The sequence below is a fragment of the Ursus americanus genome, chromosome 21 (genome assembly GCF_024610735.1).
Source record: "Ursus americanus isolate L20-20 chromosome 21, mUrsAme1.1.p, whole genome shotgun sequence".
Taxonomy (NCBI): domain Eukaryota; kingdom Metazoa; phylum Chordata; class Mammalia; order Carnivora; family Ursidae; genus Ursus; species Ursus americanus.
The window spans coordinates 49756070-49774662 of record NC_142147.1 but is presented as its reverse complement, the minus strand read 5'-3'; the positions used below and the strand labels follow the sequence as shown (position 1 = coordinate 49774662).

Sequence of the window (18593 nt, the reverse complement as noted above, 5' to 3'; positions counted from 1 at the left end):
ACAAGCTCCATCCCCTTGCAGAAATGGGACAGAACAGAAGGAGGGAGTTCCCCGTCTCAGGAAGCATCCCACCTCAGCCTGCTGGAGGAGAGCCACGCCTCCCCTGGGGAAGGATGAGCGAGAGCTAGGTGACTTCCTTCCCTCGCCTGCCTGATGGTTTGTGAGAACAAGGCTTCTTGGGGCGCCTGGGTGGCACAGCGGTTAAGCGTCTGCCTTCGGCTCAGGGCGTGATCTTGGCGTTATGGGATCGAGCCCCACATCAGGCTCTTCCGCTGTGAGCCTGCTGCTTCTTCCTCTTCCACTCCCCCTGCTTGTGTTCCCGCTCTCGCTGGCTGTCTCTATCTCTGTCAAATAAATAAATAAAATCTTTAAAAAAAAAAAAAAAGAACAAGGGTTCCTGCCAAATTCAGCTCTGACTTGGCTTGCATGATTTCCAGCGGGCCGTGCCTGACCATCAGGAGTGTGTACAGAACACGAAAGGGTGTGGTTAATCAGATCACAAAGAGTAGATTAACTTCCAGAAGGTTCGTGAGTCTGTTTTGCAGTATAAGGCAAGCAGTGCTTTCCCACGAGTGGATTCGCTCTCACCCAGGGCTCGGCAGACGAAAGCATACGGGCCTAATCTGTCTCGGCCTTTCTTGTCTGTAAAGAACGTAACCACGCACCCATCCCCTTCCTTCTGCCCGACAGCCCGCGGGTGAGCAGTTGCGACAGAGCCCAAGTGGCCCACGGAGCCAAGAATGTTTACTGTCTGGTTCTTTGTGGGACAGGGTTGCTGACCCCTGGATTAAAATGGAAAGCAGCCTCTCAGAAACACATTTATATCGTACCCCTGTGGTCGCCAGCTTCCTTCTGGCTCTGTTCAGCCCGTGTTGAACGAGGGACCGTAGCCACAATCACACGAGTCCGTTCCAGTCTCCAGCCCCCTTGCTGCTCTTGACCTGCCCTTGCGGTCCTTTTAGTTCTCAAAATCCTTGCACGGGCGTGGGTCCTCCCTGTTGGGCCGTTCTGTCAGGAGCTGCGTGGTGGCAGGTGACGCAGGGCCTCCTGTCTCTCCTGAGCTCGGGCTTCTCCTCCATGGTGATGTCCCTTCCTCTCTCTCTTCCTGCCCTCCCCTTCACCGCCAGTCCCTGGTGCGTGAGCCGCTTTCCCGACGCCGGCAGCTGCTCCGGGAGAATTTCGTGGAGACGGAGGGCGAGTTTGTCTTTGCCACCTCCCTGGACACCAAGGACACAGACCAGATCGCCGAGTTCTTGGAGCAGTCTGTGAAAGGTGAGGGGGTCTGGGGCGGGCCGCTGTGTGTACTCTGCCCTCCCGCCCGCCCCAGCCCCCATGATTTCACCGGAAGCCTGTGGCTCCGGCCACCTGGCTTCACAAAGGCCACTTGTCCGTGTCTCCCTCAGACTCCTGCGAGGGGCTCATGGTGAAAACCCTGGACGTCAACGCCACCTACGAGATCGCCAAGAGATCGCACAACTGGCTCAAGGTCAGCCGCCCTGGCCGCCCTTCCCACATCCGGCAATCTTTCCTTCCGGGTTTCCAGTCCCCACCTCTCCCGCCCGTAGTGAGTGCAGGAGCCTTTCTCAGCCCCTGCCGCCTCCCAGTCCAGCAAGCCTGGGACCGCCCCTCTGCACGCCCTCGGTGATGGATTCACCAGCAATCAGTTGAGAGCTGGCCAGCAAGCCTGGGACCGCCCCTCTGCACGCCCTCGGTGATGGATTCACCAGCAATCAGTTGAGAGCTGCCCCGGCCCGAGCACCTGAGAAACTAGATGAGGTTTCTGTTCTCTGAGCTTGCCCTCTGTGTCGAGTGGGGCCGGTAGGAAGGGAGTCAGCCAGGACATAAACGAGGTGACGTCAGGGTGACAAGCATTGCAAAGAAAGCAAGTCAAGTCAGGGGCCAGCAATGATCTTAGAGTGCTCTGGTCATGGGGAAAGGCCTCTCTAGAGCTGATGCTTGGGTCGAGATGCAGATGACAGGAAAGAGTCAGCCATGTGGAGATCTGGGACAGGGCACCTAGGAGAAGGGGGGGCAGCAGGTGCAAAGGCCCTGAGGTCAGAACAAGCTTCACGTGTGCAGGGAGCAGGGCGATTGTGGTGTGAGGTGAGGTCAGGGTGCAGAGCAGGTCTCAGATCACATCGTGCCTTGAGGGTCGTTGTAAAATATTCTGGGTTTTACCTTAAGAGTTTTGAGAAGCCAGTGGAGGTTTTAGGCAGGAAGTCCCATTTTGCACAAGAGATCTGGCAGGCCGTGAATGGGGGATGTTTGGGGATGGAGGGGCGGTGCTGGGCAGAGCGGGAGTCCGCGGGCAGGAGTCTTGCCTGGAGAGGGGCGGGAGGACTGCAGCAGGAGACGAGCCGGAGTGGAGCCGGCTGGGTTTCTTGGGTGTGTGTTAGCGGCCTGTGGTCTTTTACCCCCAGACCATCAGCAGCTGGGAGGGTATGAGCGTTTCCTGTCTTAGGACACTTTCCCTGCCGCATCCCCAAGGCCGAGCTCCTGCCTGACACTTAGTTAATGTTCCTGGAACAAACGATGAATGTTCTGCATGTGAAGGAGTGAGTGGAATATGTTTCCATCCCGAGGGAAAGGGGGGAACCCAAGAGGGACCCCCAAGGTCTCCTTCTTCCCTGTCCCCACAGTCCCACCGGCTCTTCCCAGTTTGGTCGTCTCTTTCCCATTCACTCTGGAAATCCAGAAGGTCCTCCCGGGTCCAGCCTCAGACGGTGGCCGTCCTCCGTCTTCTCTACGGGAGCACTCCTTAGACTCACCCGAACCCCTGCTCCACCCCCCGATGTGCCTCCAGCAGCGAGGTCCGCACCTCGGCAGCGCCCCCTCACCTCCTGCCTTCCCTCCCCAGCTGAAGAAGGATTACCTCGATGGCGTGGGCGACACCCTGGACCTCGTGGTGATCGGCGCCTACCTGGGCCGTGGCAAGCGGGCGGGCCGCTACGGGGGCTTCCTGCTGGCCGCCTACGATGAGGAGAGTGAGGAGCTCCAGGCCATATGCAAGGTGCTGGGAGGCAGGAGGGAAGTAGATTCCACTCCACCTGGGGGAGCGGTGGGGCGGGGGGCGGGGGGCGCTGAACCAAGAGGCTCTCATGTCTTGTGTAGGATTTTTTTTTCCTAGTTTTTTTCCTAGTTTTTCCTAGTTTTTTTGCTTTTTCCAATCCTGTAAGTGACTCTTGCTTCACATAGAGAAATGCACTATCATAAAAAGTTGTAAGGAAGCTACGTCAGGAATTGAGTTCAGCTGCAGATAACAGTGGCTTATGAGAAATTTATTTTTCTCTCCTGTAATGAGAAGTCTGAAGTGGGGACAGGCTGCTGGCTCTCCCGATGTCACTGGGAACCCAGGCTTCTCTCCCCGCATAGAGGTTTTGTCATGTGCTTCGGACCTCATCTTCATAATGTGGCTGCAGGAGCTCCAGCCATCATGGCCATGCACACTCCAAGCAGCAGGAAGGAGGAAGGTTGCGAGGGATGTGCCACCTGCATCAGCCTCAGGCAGTGAGCAGCTTCTGTGGCTTGGGTCGGAATTTTGCTCCATGCCCCCCCCCCCCCCCGCCAGCCACAGGGGTGCCTGGAAAATGTAGTGGTTTTGGTTTTCGTTTAAAGCTATGCACACTGTTGATCCAACAAACGTGAGGCTTTTGCCACAGAAGCAGGTAAACAGTTACCCACAATTCCAGTGCCTAGAGGTAACCACTAGTAAAATTTGTGGGAAGCTGTGATCTTTGTATTTCAGGAGTTTTTTCCCCCCTGCTTTTTCGTCTATAAATACTGTGTTTTAAATACCGTCAGATACACATAAGTAACATAGTGATAAAAAAACACTGCAGAGCGTTTGCCCTTGTCCTCAGGACTTTCAGAAGCACAACTTGAATGTGTTAAGCTTAAAAATAAAATGGTCTGTTATTTTACCAGCAAAAATGGGTTTATTCAGAAATAGCAGAGAATTGCCGTTTGGGATGTGAAAGCTGTGGCGAAACTATAAGCTCATCCCACGAGGGAGAGGGATGTGATTTTATGGAGAAGCAGGAGGCAGTGGGAGGGGTTGTTTTGAACAAAAGTGCACTGGAGCAAAAGCAGCAGTCCAGGGGGAGGACGGTTCCTCGGGGCTGAGTTGCTGGGGTGGTCACTGTCTCGTAGGAGATCGAAGTCCATCTTCCCTGGTGGGGGCCTGGCATGGACCCTTCCTGTGGGGGCTGCTGCTGTGGGAGCCCAGCACGGAGGCTTGGGATGGCCCCTGTGATGGCTGATTCTTCCTGTAACCGACGGTTACAGGGCGTCCCTCTGCTAGCCTCTGACTCGTCCTTAGTGACATTGTCCAGAATTTTTCACAAATGCTTGTGGAAAAGAGTTTTCAAAAAGATGTGTGTGCCGCGTGTCCTGGACCAGCTCCCTGTGGCTGGACGGTTCCCTCGCGGCCAGCGTTGTTCTTACGGGGAAATCCGCGCGGTACATGGTGCTTATTGGCCCAGGTGACCCGTGACAGAGGTGGTTTTAACCATTCGCGAGTCCCGCAGGGCACCAGTCCGGCACCAGCTTGCTCTGTTTACCCAGAACAGTTTTCTGAAAGAGCTCTCTGCCAGAGAAACTATTGAAGGCCCTCGATTCAAAAGGGGCTTTCCGGTGGGCACTTTGTATCCGTGGGTCGAAGACGTGCATCGTGCTGCATTTGCCGGCAGCGAATTCTTGTTAGGCTTGACGATGTGGGGAGGGGAGGGAAAAGGCCTCGACGGCGTGGAGATTGGAGAGGACTGCCCGTTCTGGGGCAGGTGGGATGCGGGGGAGCCCAAGGGAGCGACATCAGGGCCAGGGGGACGGAGCAAGGGGAAGGAATGAGGGCTCAAAGCAAGGGCAGCAGGTGGGCGGGGGAGGGGGGGTGCCCCTGGGAGAGGTGTTCCCCATTCGGGCTCTGCGCCCAGCACCCCATACCACTTCCTCTGTGGGTTCTGGTTCAGCGGGGGGAGGGTGGGGGTCTCCTGTAGGCACAAATCTAGGTCCTCGGTGGCGAGGGCGGGGGGGGGGGTGCATGCCCGGCCACAGGCCGCATCTCTGACCTGCGCTGTCCTCCCCGCAGCTCGGAACTGGCTTCAGTGACGAGGAGCTGGAGGAGCATTACCGGAAGCTGCAGGTGCGCGGCCCACTCTGTGCTTGTGGGGCTCTGGGCCTTCAGCGGCCGGTGGGGCTGGCTCGGGAGCCCCACGTGTCCACGTTCAAGCCCCGGCTCTACCAGCTGCTAGCGCGTAATGTGGGTCAGGGAGCCTCGGCTTCCACTGCGAGGGGACGAGTCATGGGGAGAGCACCATCGCAGAGGTCCCTGAGTCGGCCCTGAGTGAAGCCCGACGGCTGGGGAAGCCCCTAGTAATTGGGAGTGTTTGTGGCACAGTCACGGGTGTTTTGGGGGTACGACTCCCATTCCTGTGTGTTGGCGTCTCTGTCTGTGACATTCTTTGGTTCTGTCTCTCTCTGTGGCTCTCTGGCTCGTTTCTTCCCTTCATTCCCCCTCATCCCTGCCCAGGCTCTTACGTTTAAGGCATCCCTGTGTCGCCGTCTATCTCCGTCCCCCATTTTCCTTTCGACCCCCCAGTCCCTAGCTTTGACTTTGAGACCCGAGACCCTCTCCTCCTCACGCCGCTGCTGTTTTCTGCAGGCCCTGGTGCTGCCCACCCCACGCCCCTACGTCCGGGCAGACGGGGCTGTGGCCCCCGACCACTGGCTGGATCCCAGCGCCGTATGGGAGGTGAAATGTGCCGATCTGTCCCTGTCCCCCATCTACCCTGCTGCCCGCGGCCTGGTGAGTAGGGGGACTGCGGGGCTCCAGGCAGTAGGAGGGACCCGGGGCCCACCTTCCAAATGGGAGATGGGGAGCAGGGGATCGTGGAGCCCTTGCCTGTGCTCCGGGCTGATAGTAACTGGGAAAGCTTGAGGTCGCATTTTATTTGGATGTCAGATAATGGGGTCAAAGTCTCAATCAAAAAAAAAAAAAAAGAAAGAAATTCCCCAGGTGTAGAAAGTAAACAGTGAAATATTGTTTCCTTTAATACCATAGTCTCACATTCGGCTCCTCAGTGATTTTTGAAAACACAGGTCTTTGGAGTAAAAGCTTAGGACACTTCCTCCTGGGCAGTGACGTCTTTGTCAACCGTAATTCATTTTCACGCTACCAAGTTTTAAAATTCCCGGGCTGATCTCTCTGACCAGTGACTCAGCCCTCAGTGCTGGCTAGAGGGTCAGCCCGGTGCTGGGGCAGCTCTCGCTTTCTCCTCCGGAACAAAAATCTTGAATTAAAAATGTGCTTCCTTTGCGATTCCTCCTGACGCTTCAAAATCTAGCTAGCATGTGCTTTTCTGATTGGGAGTGGACTTCCGTTTAAAGGCAGAACTCATACTTATTTAAATTTTTTTAAGATTTACTTAGTTGCAGGAGAGAGAGCGAGCGCGGGTGGGGGAGGAAGGGGCCGGGGGAGAGAATCTCAGGCAGACTCAGTTCTGAGCGCAGAGCTCGACCTCCCGACCCCAAGATCATGGCCTGAGCTGAAACCAAGAGTTGGCCACTCAGCCGACTGAGCCGACAGTCAGGGTCCCCTGGTGACAAGTGGCAGGAGCAGCACAGAGTGTCCCCAGCATACAGCTGAGGAAGTAGAGCCCGGGAGCAGGGGTCACGGGGCCGGGGTCACACAGCCCCTGAGTTGGGAGCTGGGATTTGAACCCTGCTGTCTGGTTCTCGAACCTACACCCTGTCTTTGCTGCCCTGCGTCTCGGCCTTGAGGGTAATAATAGAACAACAGCCTAGATCACTGCTATTTTTCTGGCATTTCTTAAGCACTTATTATGCTCCAGGTACAGTCATAAGCACTTTATCCCCTTATTTTGTCTTTTTTTTTTTTTAAGATTTTATTTATTTATTTTTTGTGAGAGAGAGAGAGTGTGAGCACGAGTGGGGGAGGCAGGGGCAGAGGGAGAAGCAGACTCCCCACTGAGCAGGGAGCCTGATGTGGGACTCGATCCCAGGACCCCGGGGTCGTGACCTGAGCCGAAGGCAGACGCTTCACTGACTGAGCCCCCCAGGCGCCCTCCCTTATTTAATCTTGATGACCCGTTGCTTGGCCCCATTGTATAGATCAGGAAACCAAGGCCGGAGGGGCCGGCGCGGAGAGGAGACCCGGGCCGGGGACCTGCTGCCGTGAGCGGCCTGTGAGCTAGACCAGCGGGGTCTCCCTCCTCGCCCCTCCCCCAGGTTGATGGTGAGAAGGGGATCTCCCTTCGCTTCCCTCGGTTTATCCGCGTCCGTGAAGACAAGAAGCCGGAGGAGGCCACCACCAGTGCCCAGGTGAGGCCTCAGCCGGGGTGGGCTTGCCCGGCCGGACCAGCTTCTCGGTGGCGGATTCTGGAACTGAGGTGGGGAGCCTTGGGGCTTCTGACCACCCGCCCTCCACCCGCTCTCCTCAGGTGGCCTCACTGTACAGGAAGCAGAGTCAGATTCAAAACCAGCAGGGCGCAGACTTGGACTCCGACTCGGAAGATTTCTACTAGGCTCCCGCCCGCCCAGGGGCTGCGGGCAGGGGTGGCAGAGGTGGGGACACGGGGTGTCCTGTTGCCCAGCAAACCTGGTGTTGCGTCCGTGTGGGGTTTGCAGTATCACGGGTGTGTGTGTGTACGTGTGTGTGAGGGGATGGGTTAAGCAGGGTCTGGGATTTATTTGCTCATTTTTTTCAATAAATAATTATTGAACACCCAGTGCTGTGTCAGGGTGTGTGCTGGGCTCTGGGGGTACAGCCCCAGGAGCTCCCGCGTGGGTGGCGTGCCAGCACCTTCCCGTAGAATTCTCTGCGGCGCTGGAAACGTCTGCATCCACGCCGGGAAGTAGGACGGCCACCAGCCACGGGCGGCCAGCGCACCTGACAACAGATACGGTACATATTTTATTTTATTTTCATGAATTTTCCTGTAAGCAGCCACATGCGGTTAGTGGCAATGGTAGGGGACAGTGGTGGCCTAGACCATGAACGTTAACTCAGGTAACCTGCAGCGGGCCTGCCAGGCAGGCAGTGCAGGCCGTCCTGCTACATGGATGCTAGGGGCAGAGCAGGGAAGTGGGCACCCAGGCCCACAGTGGGGAGTGCCTGCCGGCACTGGGGTCCTGACCCAGCAGCCTGGCTCCGGGCCCCATCTTTGTGGGAGACAGTCAGTGCACTGACCGTGGGAGACCCCCGGCTCTGCCGCCCACCGACTGGGGGCTGCCGATTCTGGGGCCTGAGCCGTGAGGTTTGCTCGTCCTTAGATTCCCCAGCCCTGGCACAATGCCTGGCATGTAGTCGGTGCTTTTTTTCGTGATCAAAAAGGAGACCTGGTTGAGCAGCCCTTCCTGCCTGCCTGCCTCGATTGTGGATGTGATGGTTGGAGCTGGGGCTGCCACCTTGTGATCATGAGGAACAAGCCAGGAGACTCAGGGAAAGTAGCCCTGAACTGGTGACCCAGGGGCCGGCCGCTGTCTAATGGGCTTTTGGTCATGGGGATGGGGCAGAGGTGAGGGAATAGTTGAGGTGTGTAACAAATCCCAGTGTGACTACCCCGCTGCGAAACAGCTTTTGTTCCTTACGATTTAAAGAGTTCCTGACCAATGCAGCTCCACCTCAAAGGACTAGCAGATTTGCATCCGTATTTATCAAACTCAAAATGTTTAGGCAAAATAACATTAGTGTTGAGTGTTGCGTGTCTGGGGTTGCCCATGTCTGGCTCTGTGTACAGCCCCGTGGTTCCCTTAGGCATGGAACCCCGTCTTCCTGAGGAAAGCAGGGCCAGGGACAGGCTCTTCCTCCCCTCACCCCTGCAGAGCCCCGTGAACAGCCTGAGATCCCGGGCTGGGCAGGTATGTCCTCACTCACCAAAGACCTTCACTACAGTCCCACTGGATAGGAATTTTTACCCCATTTGACACGTGGAGACACTGAGGCACAGTTACTTTCCCTAGGCCCGCTCTCTAGGAGATGCAGGGCCAGGATTCGGTCCTGGCGGTCTGTAGGAGGCCCTGTGCCCGGAGTGCCTCTCGTGGGGAGGCTCGTGTGGCCCCTCAACGGTGTGGAACCTAATCCCACAGGCAGTGACAGTCTGGGAGTGACGAGATCCTGCTGATGGCTGGAGATGGAGATGGTGAAGGGATGAGCCCAGGGCGGGCGGGCGGGGGGCCGGGGGGGTGGGCAGCTAGAACATCTTCCCCTGGTGAAATGCTTCCAGAACTTGTCGAGACCCGTCGAGGGCAGACAGTGCTCGGAGCTGAGTCCTGTGGAGTGTGCGCGGAGCGGGGCAGCAGGGAGGGGGGCAGGAGTGCTCATTCATGATTGCACAGGGATCGAATATATAATTTCGATTTGTCACACTACTGATGATGTTCATTTGAGTCATTCGATTAAGATACTGTCTGCTCGGTGACCCTCCTTTGCAATTAGTATGTTGTAACGGGATACCTTGTGCGGTGTGACTAGACATTTTCAAACTTGGCACTTTTTTATTCCTTTGTGAATGGACTCTGGGTTCCTGTGTTACCTGCACACTCTGTTATGTATCTGGATTTTCAAATTGCCTGTTATGGCCGCTGGAGCTGCTTCGGGCTGACGTCTGTGTTCCTTTGTCGTGACCCCACAACCTTGTCCTCGCTTTACGGAACAAGAGGTTTCAGGCTCATCTTAGACCGCTTGTCCTGCTCCAGACGTGGGAGCAGCCCTGTCTCCCAGGACTCGGCTCCCTTTCATGGAGAATGGTATTTAGAATTCAAGCCCCGGTAGCCGGAGACGTCCCTGCTTCTGTGTTGTCTTAACCCAGAGATACACGTACCAGCGTCCCCGCGCACACCGTGACGTCTGCTTACTGTTATGTGCCTCTCTGTACTGAAACCCACCAGGACAAACCAGTGCCCCCGATTCTCACCCAGCACGATTCCTCCTTTCCCTCTTTCTGTATCCGTGAGAAACCTGATTTCCCTTTACAGGTCACAGAATCGCTGTATGTAACACCTCTCCCTTCCCCACCGCCATCCCGCTCAGTTGGGCCGCCCTCCTCACCCTGACCCGGCGCCTACACCCTACACCGTGCCGCCCCCGTGAGCGGACATCTGGGGGACCTGTGTTAGACACCTTCTCACTCTGCTCCCACTCCTGCAGGGCCCACCAGGCTCCCTTCCCATGGCGCATCCTCACCTCCCAGGCCCCAACACTCTGGGCCCCGCTACCCCTCAGCGGGCACCCCCCTCGCTCCCACACGCTATTTGAACTCCGGCTCCCCGTCTCGATCCCCTCCCAACCCCCGCCCCCTGGGTAGAGACCCTCATCGCCTCCTTGGGGTCACCACAATGACTTCCCTTCCCCAGCCCCCTCGCCCGCCAGCAGGGAGGCCTACTTTTGCTCCTCCACCACCGTACCCTAAATTATTTAGGAAGAAAGGAAGAGATGAGCAGAGGAAGCACACACACCACTCCCTTAATCGCTATGGGTGTCCAGTTCCTGAAGTCAGGCTGTCACTGGGCTCTTGCGTCCTGCTTGCTGGCCTGCACTGACCGCAGCTCCCTGAGGCCAGGGGCCGTGTCCCCTGTATCTTCACATGCTGGGGGGCCAGCGGAGGCCTGGTGTGACGTGAGCACCCCACAGGCTCGCTGAAACGCGAATGAATGGGTACCCTCTGCTCTAATCCCCGGTTTTGAAACTATCCTGTTCTATTCTGGGGATAAAAGGTCAGAGGCTGAGACTGAGGCCCCCTCCACCTCACTGGAGCCAGATGGGGAGGCAGGACCAGCTCTGATCCCTCCCCAACCCTGGGAGAGATTCTGATCCAGCTGTCACAGCTCTCGGACACCGGGACCAAGGGAGAGGCCCAGAGAGGCAGGAAGACTTGCAGAGGAGCGCCAGGGAAAAGAAGGAGGCCGAGCCGCCCAGGGGGACGGGAAGGAGGGGAGCCGACTTGAGCCTGCTGCCTGGTGCGCCCTGCCCTGCCCCTCCATGCAGTTTCCCATGGGCCCCGCCTGCATCTTCTTGAGGAAAGGCATCGCTGAGAAACAGCGGGTGAGGTGGCGGACAAGGCAGGAGGATGCTGGGCAGGGCAAAGGGAGCCAAGGTGTGGGGGGATGGAGGGCACAGGCGGGGGGCACGTGACCGAGAAGGTAGAATTCGGGGAGCTCAGTGGGCCAGTGAAGTGGTGAAGGTGAAATCAGAAGTCACCAGCAAAAGGGGGAGAGGGAGGAGACATACAAATAAACGGGGAACTGGGATGTCCCTGTCGATCACCACCTGTTTCTGTGGACACCCAGAGCGAGGATGGTGATGACTCTAGCTGCCACTTAACCAAGGTTCTGCTGTGTGCCCAGCCCTGCGCGGAGGGCTTTGCTTTCCTGCTGTCATTTCATCCTCAGGACCACTTAACAAGGTTGGCCAGCCTTGCGTTCCCATTTTACAGATGCAGGCACTGAGGCTGAGTCACAAAGCATTACAGTTACTGAGAGGCAGGGTCCGTCAGGTCTGTGTGATTCCGGGGGGCTTACTTTTCCTTGTTAGGCTTTCAGATGACCGGAGAAAGAGAGAGAGAGAGGGAGGGAGATGGGGGGAGGGGATAAGAAGAAAGAGAAGCTGGGGGAAGGCTCCAAGGATAAAGGGAGAGGCCAGAGGCTGGTGGAGTTCCCCAGGTGGCGTGCCTCGTACCCAATGATCATCTTGCCCAGACGCTGAGCACTGGTCCCATGCAAACGGCCTCTAACCCTTGGAGAAAGAAAGGGGTGGGTGGGGAAAGAATCAAGGGGGTGTAGTGGGAAGAATTTTGACTCAGAATTAAAATCTCGGTGCTTGCTGCACCCGACCTCGAGGGAGTGATTTAATGTCTCCCTGCCCTGGGAGGGACTCTGCCACTTAGGAGCTGTGTGACTTCAGACCGGTTCCTTAACCTCTCTGTTCCTCAGCTACCTCTCAAGTAGGATGGGAATGCTGTTTGGTCCTACCTCCTGGGGTGGTTCTGAGGTTTAAATGAAGTGACCGTGGACACCCAGCACAGAGTTGGCACTCTGAGCACCTTAGCTGTGATGCCAAGCCTTGCTTTCTTGTTCCGGAGAAAGGAGGGGATTGGATGCCCTGGCATCGAAGGCCCCTTGCAGCACAATGGGATGGATGTCTGGTCAGGAAAGGCAGAGGGAGAGAGATCAAGATTCTGGGATAGGAGAGAGGAAATGGGAAGTGATGAGGAAAGGGCTAGAAGCAGTCAGGGGTGGGAGTCAGGAGGTGGGAGAAGGAAGAGGAGGGGGGGTGGAGGAGAGACAGGGAAGGGGAGGGGTCGCTTGGAGGACGGAGGGGACACGTTTGGAGAAGTAGATATTGGAGCCCTGACCCTCTCCAAACTTCCTCTCCCTGCATTCCTTTCCAGGAAAGACCCCTGGGACAGGATGAAATCGAAGGTAACCTCTGTCCCCAAATGCCTCCTCATTGTCACCCACCACTAGGCTGCTCTCTGTGCATCTCAGGGTAGACCCTTCCCACGAAAGCTTCCCACCCCTCTCCCCACTCAGCTGTGATTTTGTGGAACCCCTTCTCATGGTCGCTTCGGGTCCTCCCAAAGTGTGCAGAAGGGACGCCCATCCCTAAGTGTCTCAGAGACCCAGGAGGGACACGGGCGTGAAATTTAAGATGAATCAAAAACTATTGGTTTTTCTTTGGGTGGTTTGGAAGTTTCCCATAGTTTTTTTTAAATTATTTCTTCATTTGTCAGAGAGAGAGAGCATAAGCAAGGGGAGTGGCTGGCAGAGGGACAAGCAGGCTCCCCGCTGAGCAAGGAGCCCGATGCGGGACTCGATCCCAGGACCCCGGGATCATGACCTGAGCCCAAGGCAGACGCTTAACTGACTGAACCACTCAGGCGTGCCCCCCATAATTTCACCCCACAATTTGGAGGACCGCTGTGCCTTCGCTTTGCGGTCTCACAGATCATTCCTCTCGCACGTTGCAATCTCCGTCCACATTTCATAAGTGACTCCTTTGGGAAATTCTGGTTTTCAAAGATGTCTTCTCCTTTGCGGAGTCTCTAGTCAGTGCTTCTCTGACGGTTTCAAGGGATGCCAGTCTTTCCCATGGGCTGTTTCAGGTTCCCCCAAAGTCCTTCCCTCTTAACTTCCAGAGCTTCGGGAAGCATTTCTTGAATTCGACAAGGACAGAGATGGTTTCATCTCCTGTAAGGATCTGGGGAATCTCATGAGGACGATGGGTTACATGCCCACCGAGATGGAGCTGACTGAACTGGGCCAGCAAATCCACATGAACTGTGAGGCCGGGCCGGGGAGAACCGCTGCGGGTGGGGGTGGGCAATGGTGGAAGGCGGAGGGATGGGGAGGCTGAGCCGGAGAGAAGGGGGAGGGTAGGGGTCGCTAGGAGTCTGGAGCCAGCACTTCAGGCTGGACTCAGGGAGGCAGCGTTTGCAGTAGATAAAAGGGTGACTCTTCGAGGCAGATCTGGGTCCAAGACCCGCTTCTATCATTTACTGATTATGGTGCTTTTGAAACGTGGAGTCAGCTCCCCGTCTTGAGTCTCGGCTTCCCCATCTGTCAGGCGGAGACCATGTCACCTCTTGTGGGATTGCGATAAAGGAGCTGACGCAGGTCAGGCTTTGCCCCCAGTGAACGGTGATCGATGGGGAGGTCACTACCACGACCACCGACATGCATCGGCGGAGGGCAAGACTGGAACCGCATTTGCCGCTGGAAACAAACTTGGGGTGCATTTCAGAGCTCATTTCGAGAAGGAAGCCGGGACAGAATTGCTCTAGGGTTTGCTTCCGGGCGTGCCACAGAGTAAACAAGGTCGAGCACGGATGGGATCCCGTTCCTATCTGGAAGCGATTTGGCTCCCACTGAATTCACGCTCCCCTTCGACAGACCGACAGATGAGCGAATGTAGATCTGAACCAGTTAAGAGATTTGCCCAAGGTCACAGGGACCGCTAGTTACTTCCTCCCCACGCACCTGGTCCACCCCGGTTGGGATTAGAGGGGCCCTGGGGCCCGTGTTGGCCGAGAGGGAAAGCTCTCGGAAGGCAGAGAGATCGGAGCCTTGAACAGACCTTGAACGGGTCCAGCGAGGTCATGGGGGGGAGTTGGTTACGTGGCATCTCACTAAACCTGCCTCTTCCGTCCACAGTGGGTGGCCGTGTCGACTTTGACGATTTTGTGGAGCTGATGACCCCCAAACTGCTGGCCGAAACGGCAGGGATGATCGGTGTCCAGGAGATGAGAGATGCCTTCAAGGAAGTGAGTTAAGAGGTTCATGGTGTTGGTGCTTGAAGGAAACCCCAGAGGTCTGCAATTGGTCTTCAAGTGTGGACGGAACCCCCCCCAAACCAAGTTTTTTGGAAACTATAATGGGATTTATAGGAAAGGAAAATGACATCTTCCGAACACTTGCAAGGCACGAGGCCCTCTACACGTGCTCTCTGGTCTGATCATCATAAAAAACAGGAGGGGTAAGCTGCCACTTACCCTGGTCATGCATACGAGGACACTGAGGCTCATGGAACTGACAGATCTTACCCGAGGTCCTGCCATCCGCAGAGTACATGTTAGTTCCTCTAATCTCCGTGCCTGTAATGGGAAGAAGGCATCCAATAATTTGAGATCCCAGAGGGGAATGCAAAGACATAATCTGGTTTAACCCACTTGTAGAGATGCTTAAAAAAGAGACGAGGGAGGGCGAGGGGCTGGCTGAGATTGACTTTCGTCCCCTAATAAAATGCGTTCCTCGGGGACACCTGGGTGTTTCAGTGGGCTAAGCGTCTGCCCTCAGTATATGGCAGGTGTGACTGAGGAACTCATTTTTCTTCATTTTATCGAATTTTGAGTAGTTTCAATTTGATTATTTATTTAATTTTCCTTCACAGTCCACAGAATATAAATTCAGTTTGTTTGAATTTAAAAACACATACACTGTTCAGTTACTGGGAAACGCTCCTTTCGGAAAACCTTGGATGCGTGGGTCTACCTTTTCTTTCTTTCATTTTTTTTTTTTGAAAGATTTTATTTATTTATTTGAGAGAGAGAGCGAGCAGGAGCGGGGGCAGGGGAAGGGGCAGAGGGAGAAGCAGAATCCTGGCTCCATGCGGGGCTCCATCCCAGGACCCTGAGATCGTGACTTGAGCCGAAGGCAGATGCTTAACGGACCAGCCACCCAGGCGCCCCTGATTTGTTTTAAATGAACATGAATGCGAGGCCCTGATGTGTGGACCAGGACGGGAGCCAGAGGACCAATCGGGGGGGGGGGCTGTCATGATAGTCCAGGCAAGAGATGATTGTGGCTTTGGCCAGGTTAAAATCAGCGTGGCTAGAAAAGGATAGTTAGTTGCCCCACCTGCTCGGGACATAGAGTGTACGAGACTTTCTTGTAGATTGGTTAAGGGTGTGCAGCATAGAGATTTGAAAACAGTTCCTTAATTCAGCCAATTTATCCAGTGCGTACCGTGTGGCAGGCACTGTTTGGGGGCCTGGGCCCGGGGCAGTGAACAATGCAGGATGGTGTCGGGGATTGACATGCTGGCGCGCCATGTGCAAAAGGACTTAGCTTAGTTCCTGACCCACAGTAAGTGGTCAGTAAACACCGCTCTTGGGATTGTCGTGCTCGTGGCTGACATCACCCCTCTGCTCTGGTCAGTTTGACACCAACGGAGACGGGGAGATCACCCTCGGGGAGTTGCAGCAGGCCATGCAGAGGCTTCTGGGAGAGCAGCTCACGCCCCGCGAGATCTCGGAGGTTGTGCAGGAGGCCGACGTGAACGGAGATGGTACCGTCGACTTTGAAGGTGACATGGCGTGGGGACAGCCGCTGGCAGACACTTAACCCACTGAGCCACCCAGGTGCCCCGGCAAAAGCTAAATTCTTAATGCAATAGTCAAGTGCATCCATGGTCTGCCCCCCCCACTCCGCATTTCAACAACCTCTCTCTGAAAGCTGTGCTCTGGGGCAGGCTTGGCCCCTGCTCTGTGTCCTTGACATCCTGTTCCTTTCTCCCTGACCTTCCTTCCGCTTCCCGCACCTTCCCCGTCCGTCAGTGCATTCTTAGGTCTTATCCATCCCTCGGGAATCGGCACAGCCCAACCTCTTCCAAGAAGCTTCCCTTCATCTTGAGCTGGGTGTGTCAGCCCCCGCTCTGTAGTCCCACAGACGTTTTTCTGCTCCCCTCCCTTCAAAGGGAGTCGTCACCGCAGACCTTGCTGCATTGAGTTGTGTTCGCCCCCCCGGGCTGTCAAAGCCCGGAGGGCGGTGATGGTGCTCTCTGGACCATCTGCTCTGGCATTCCCAAGAGGGAAGCTTGGTAGATATTTATTGCGTGACTGCAACTTAGTAAATGTTTGCTGGATGCCTGTTGGATCTCGCCAGGCTCAGGTGTGCCGGGGGCATCCCTGGAAATCCAGACGAGGTGGGAGGCAGATCCCCAGGCAGCGGAAAGACAGACTGACCTCAGGACCTGGGTGGGGCCCCAGAGGTCACCTGGCATGGAGTCATGGGGCACAAGTCAGGGGCATCCTGCGTTCTTTCCAGGCTTTGCCACTCACCGTCCACCTGACCTCAGGTGCATTGGGCAACCTCACTGGCCTCCGTTTGCCTATCTGTAAAAATGGTGTTTACTCCTCCAGGGTTGGCTGAAAAGATGAAATCAGTTCATCATAGTTATTAGTGAACACACACAGTGTGGGCTCGAAAGCGAATGCTGGCTTCTCTTACAGACAGGCCCCTCACCAGGGACTTCTCTTTGCAGAGTTTGTGAAGATGATGTCTCGCTGAGGAGGTTCTGGAAACCCCGTTCACTCCCCACCCGGCCAACGTGGACCAAGCACTTGCTGAAGACCAGATCCCCCCGGGCCCGCCCAGGAGAGAGGGTGGGAGGGTGCGTGGGGACTGGCCCTACAGAGCATGAGTTGAGGCTAGCCCGAAAGTGATCGCTTTGCCTGGATGGCAGGGTGGGGTGAGGGGTACCTCTCTAGAATGAGATTAAGAAGGAAGAGTCTACGTATGGAAATGAGATTGGGACTAGGATCGGTGCTGCTCCCCCAGTTCCAAAGGTTAATGACTTCTTTTGACTTCGTGTAATCCCCAATGCCTGTGACCCACCAGAGTCTCATCCCCAGCGTCCTCTTGGGTCCGACTCCCAAAAAACTTCAGCCCGTAGTCCACCCTTCCCCCTTCTTGCTTCCAATCTCCTCAGTTTCTTTCTGTCGCTAGGAGGGAGGCATGCCAATCTTGGGGCTACAAATGGGGTTCCTGATAAGACTGGGCTTGGAAATGGTTAATTAAAGACACTTCCAAAGTGTCTAATTAGCTTAGCCCGTTTTGTTGATTTCCCGGAAGCTCAGTCTGTTTTTTCCCTCCAGCCTCCTACTTCCTTTTCCTTGTGCAAGATACTCAGGCCACTGAATTAAACCATAAATCTGGATTACTAAGGTTTAGGGCAAGCTGATCCCCGATGGAGGGGGGATTAATCTGCAAAATGTCATCCTGCAAAGAGAAGGGGGGACGGGGAGTTCTCAAATTCTCAGCTCAGCCAGGTGGTGTGGAAACCATTCCTGGGAACCCCAGCCCCCCTTGTTGGTGCGCCCTGGGCACTCCGGGAGATTGCCTCTGTTAGGGGGGGATGTCGTGCCAGCACCCACACCCTGACTCTGACTTGTGCCCTGAAACCGGAGGGTCTGTTCCTCCTCACCTCCACCTGCGGGCAGGACGCTCCAGGAATGCAAGGTCCCCAAAGTACAGGATTTGTGTCCCACCTTCCACCAGGTTTTCAAGCATGGGCTCCCTTGGTGAATGAAATACACCCCCTCCCAGGGAGCTTACACTATAAAGGGAGGAGACAGACACGGAACAAAATACACGAGTACATATAATCCTAGTTCGTATGGTAGAAGATGGTAAGAGATATGGAGAAAAATGGACCAGGAATGCAAGGTCCCCAAAGTACAGGATTCGTGTCCCACCTTCCACCAGGTTTTCAAGCTTGGGCTCCCTTGGTGAATGAAATACACCCCCTCCGAGGGAGCTTACATTATGAAGGGAGGAGACAGACACGGAACAAAATACACGAGTAAATATCCTAGTTAGTATGGTAGAAGATGGTAAGAGATATGGAGAAAAATGGAGCAGGAAAGCGGTTTAAGGGGTCTGGGAATGAGGAGGAGTCCCCGTTCCATGTAGGGGCATTAGGGAGTCTACTGAACACCAGGGGCATATCCGGGGGAAGAGCACTTCCAGCACAGTGTAAGGTGAATGCAAAGGCCCTGAGGCAGGAACGTAGCTGACTGTGTTGGAGGAATGGCGAGAGGCCATGGTGGCTGGACAGGGGTAGGTGGTGGATCAGGGGTTAAGCCGTGTACGTTTCGAGGCCAGTCTGGGGACCTTGGAGGATTTTGAGCAGAGGAGTGACATAATCCATATCACCTTTTAAAATATGGCCTCCACCTCCTGCTTCAGCTCCATCTCATTCCATCCAGGTACCTGTCCTTCTGCCCATCCCACTCGTCACTCACCTCCTCAGTGTGATATTTGCTGAGTCCCTCTGTGTGCCGGGCGTTATTCCAGGTGATGGA

General features: G+C 55.6%; 2 protein-coding genes across 4 annotated transcripts in view; both read left to right on the top strand.

Moving 5' to 3' along the window:
* LIG1 (DNA ligase 1) overlaps positions 1 to 7700 on the top strand; it is a 35268-nt gene extending 27568 nt beyond the window's left edge. For 2 of the 3 annotated variants that reach the window (XM_087870949.1, XM_045772201.2), the window contains exons 22-28: positions 1128 to 1272; positions 1404 to 1486; positions 2858 to 3010; positions 5084 to 5137; positions 5657 to 5800; positions 7243 to 7335; positions 7455 to 7699. In XM_087870949.1, the coding sequence (XP_087727075.1) occupies positions 1128 to 1272; positions 1404 to 1486; positions 2858 to 3010; positions 5084 to 5137; positions 5657 to 5800; positions 7243 to 7335; positions 7455 to 7538 (756 nt within the window). In that variant the 3' untranslated portion in view covers positions 7539 to 7699. Of the gene's footprint in view, positions 1 to 1127; positions 1273 to 1403; positions 1487 to 2857; positions 3011 to 5083; positions 5138 to 5656; positions 5801 to 7242; positions 7336 to 7454 lie in introns of all 3 variants that reach the window. The other variant, XM_087870950.1, reaches the window with a different exon arrangement.
* A 1494-nt stretch (positions 7701 to 9194) lies between these two features.
* CABP5 (calcium binding protein 5) lies at positions 9195 to 17336 on the top strand. Its single transcript, XM_045772202.2, has 6 exons — positions 9195 to 11056; positions 12402 to 12432; positions 13149 to 13292; positions 14164 to 14273; positions 15667 to 15814; positions 16772 to 17336. The coding sequence occupies exons 1-6, from the start codon at positions 10994 to 10996 to the stop codon at positions 16795 to 16797; spliced, it is 522 nt and encodes a 173-aa protein (XP_045628158.1). The 5' UTR covers positions 9195 to 10993; the 3' UTR covers positions 16798 to 17336.
* The last annotated feature ends 1257 nt before the right edge of the window (positions 17337 to 18593 follow it).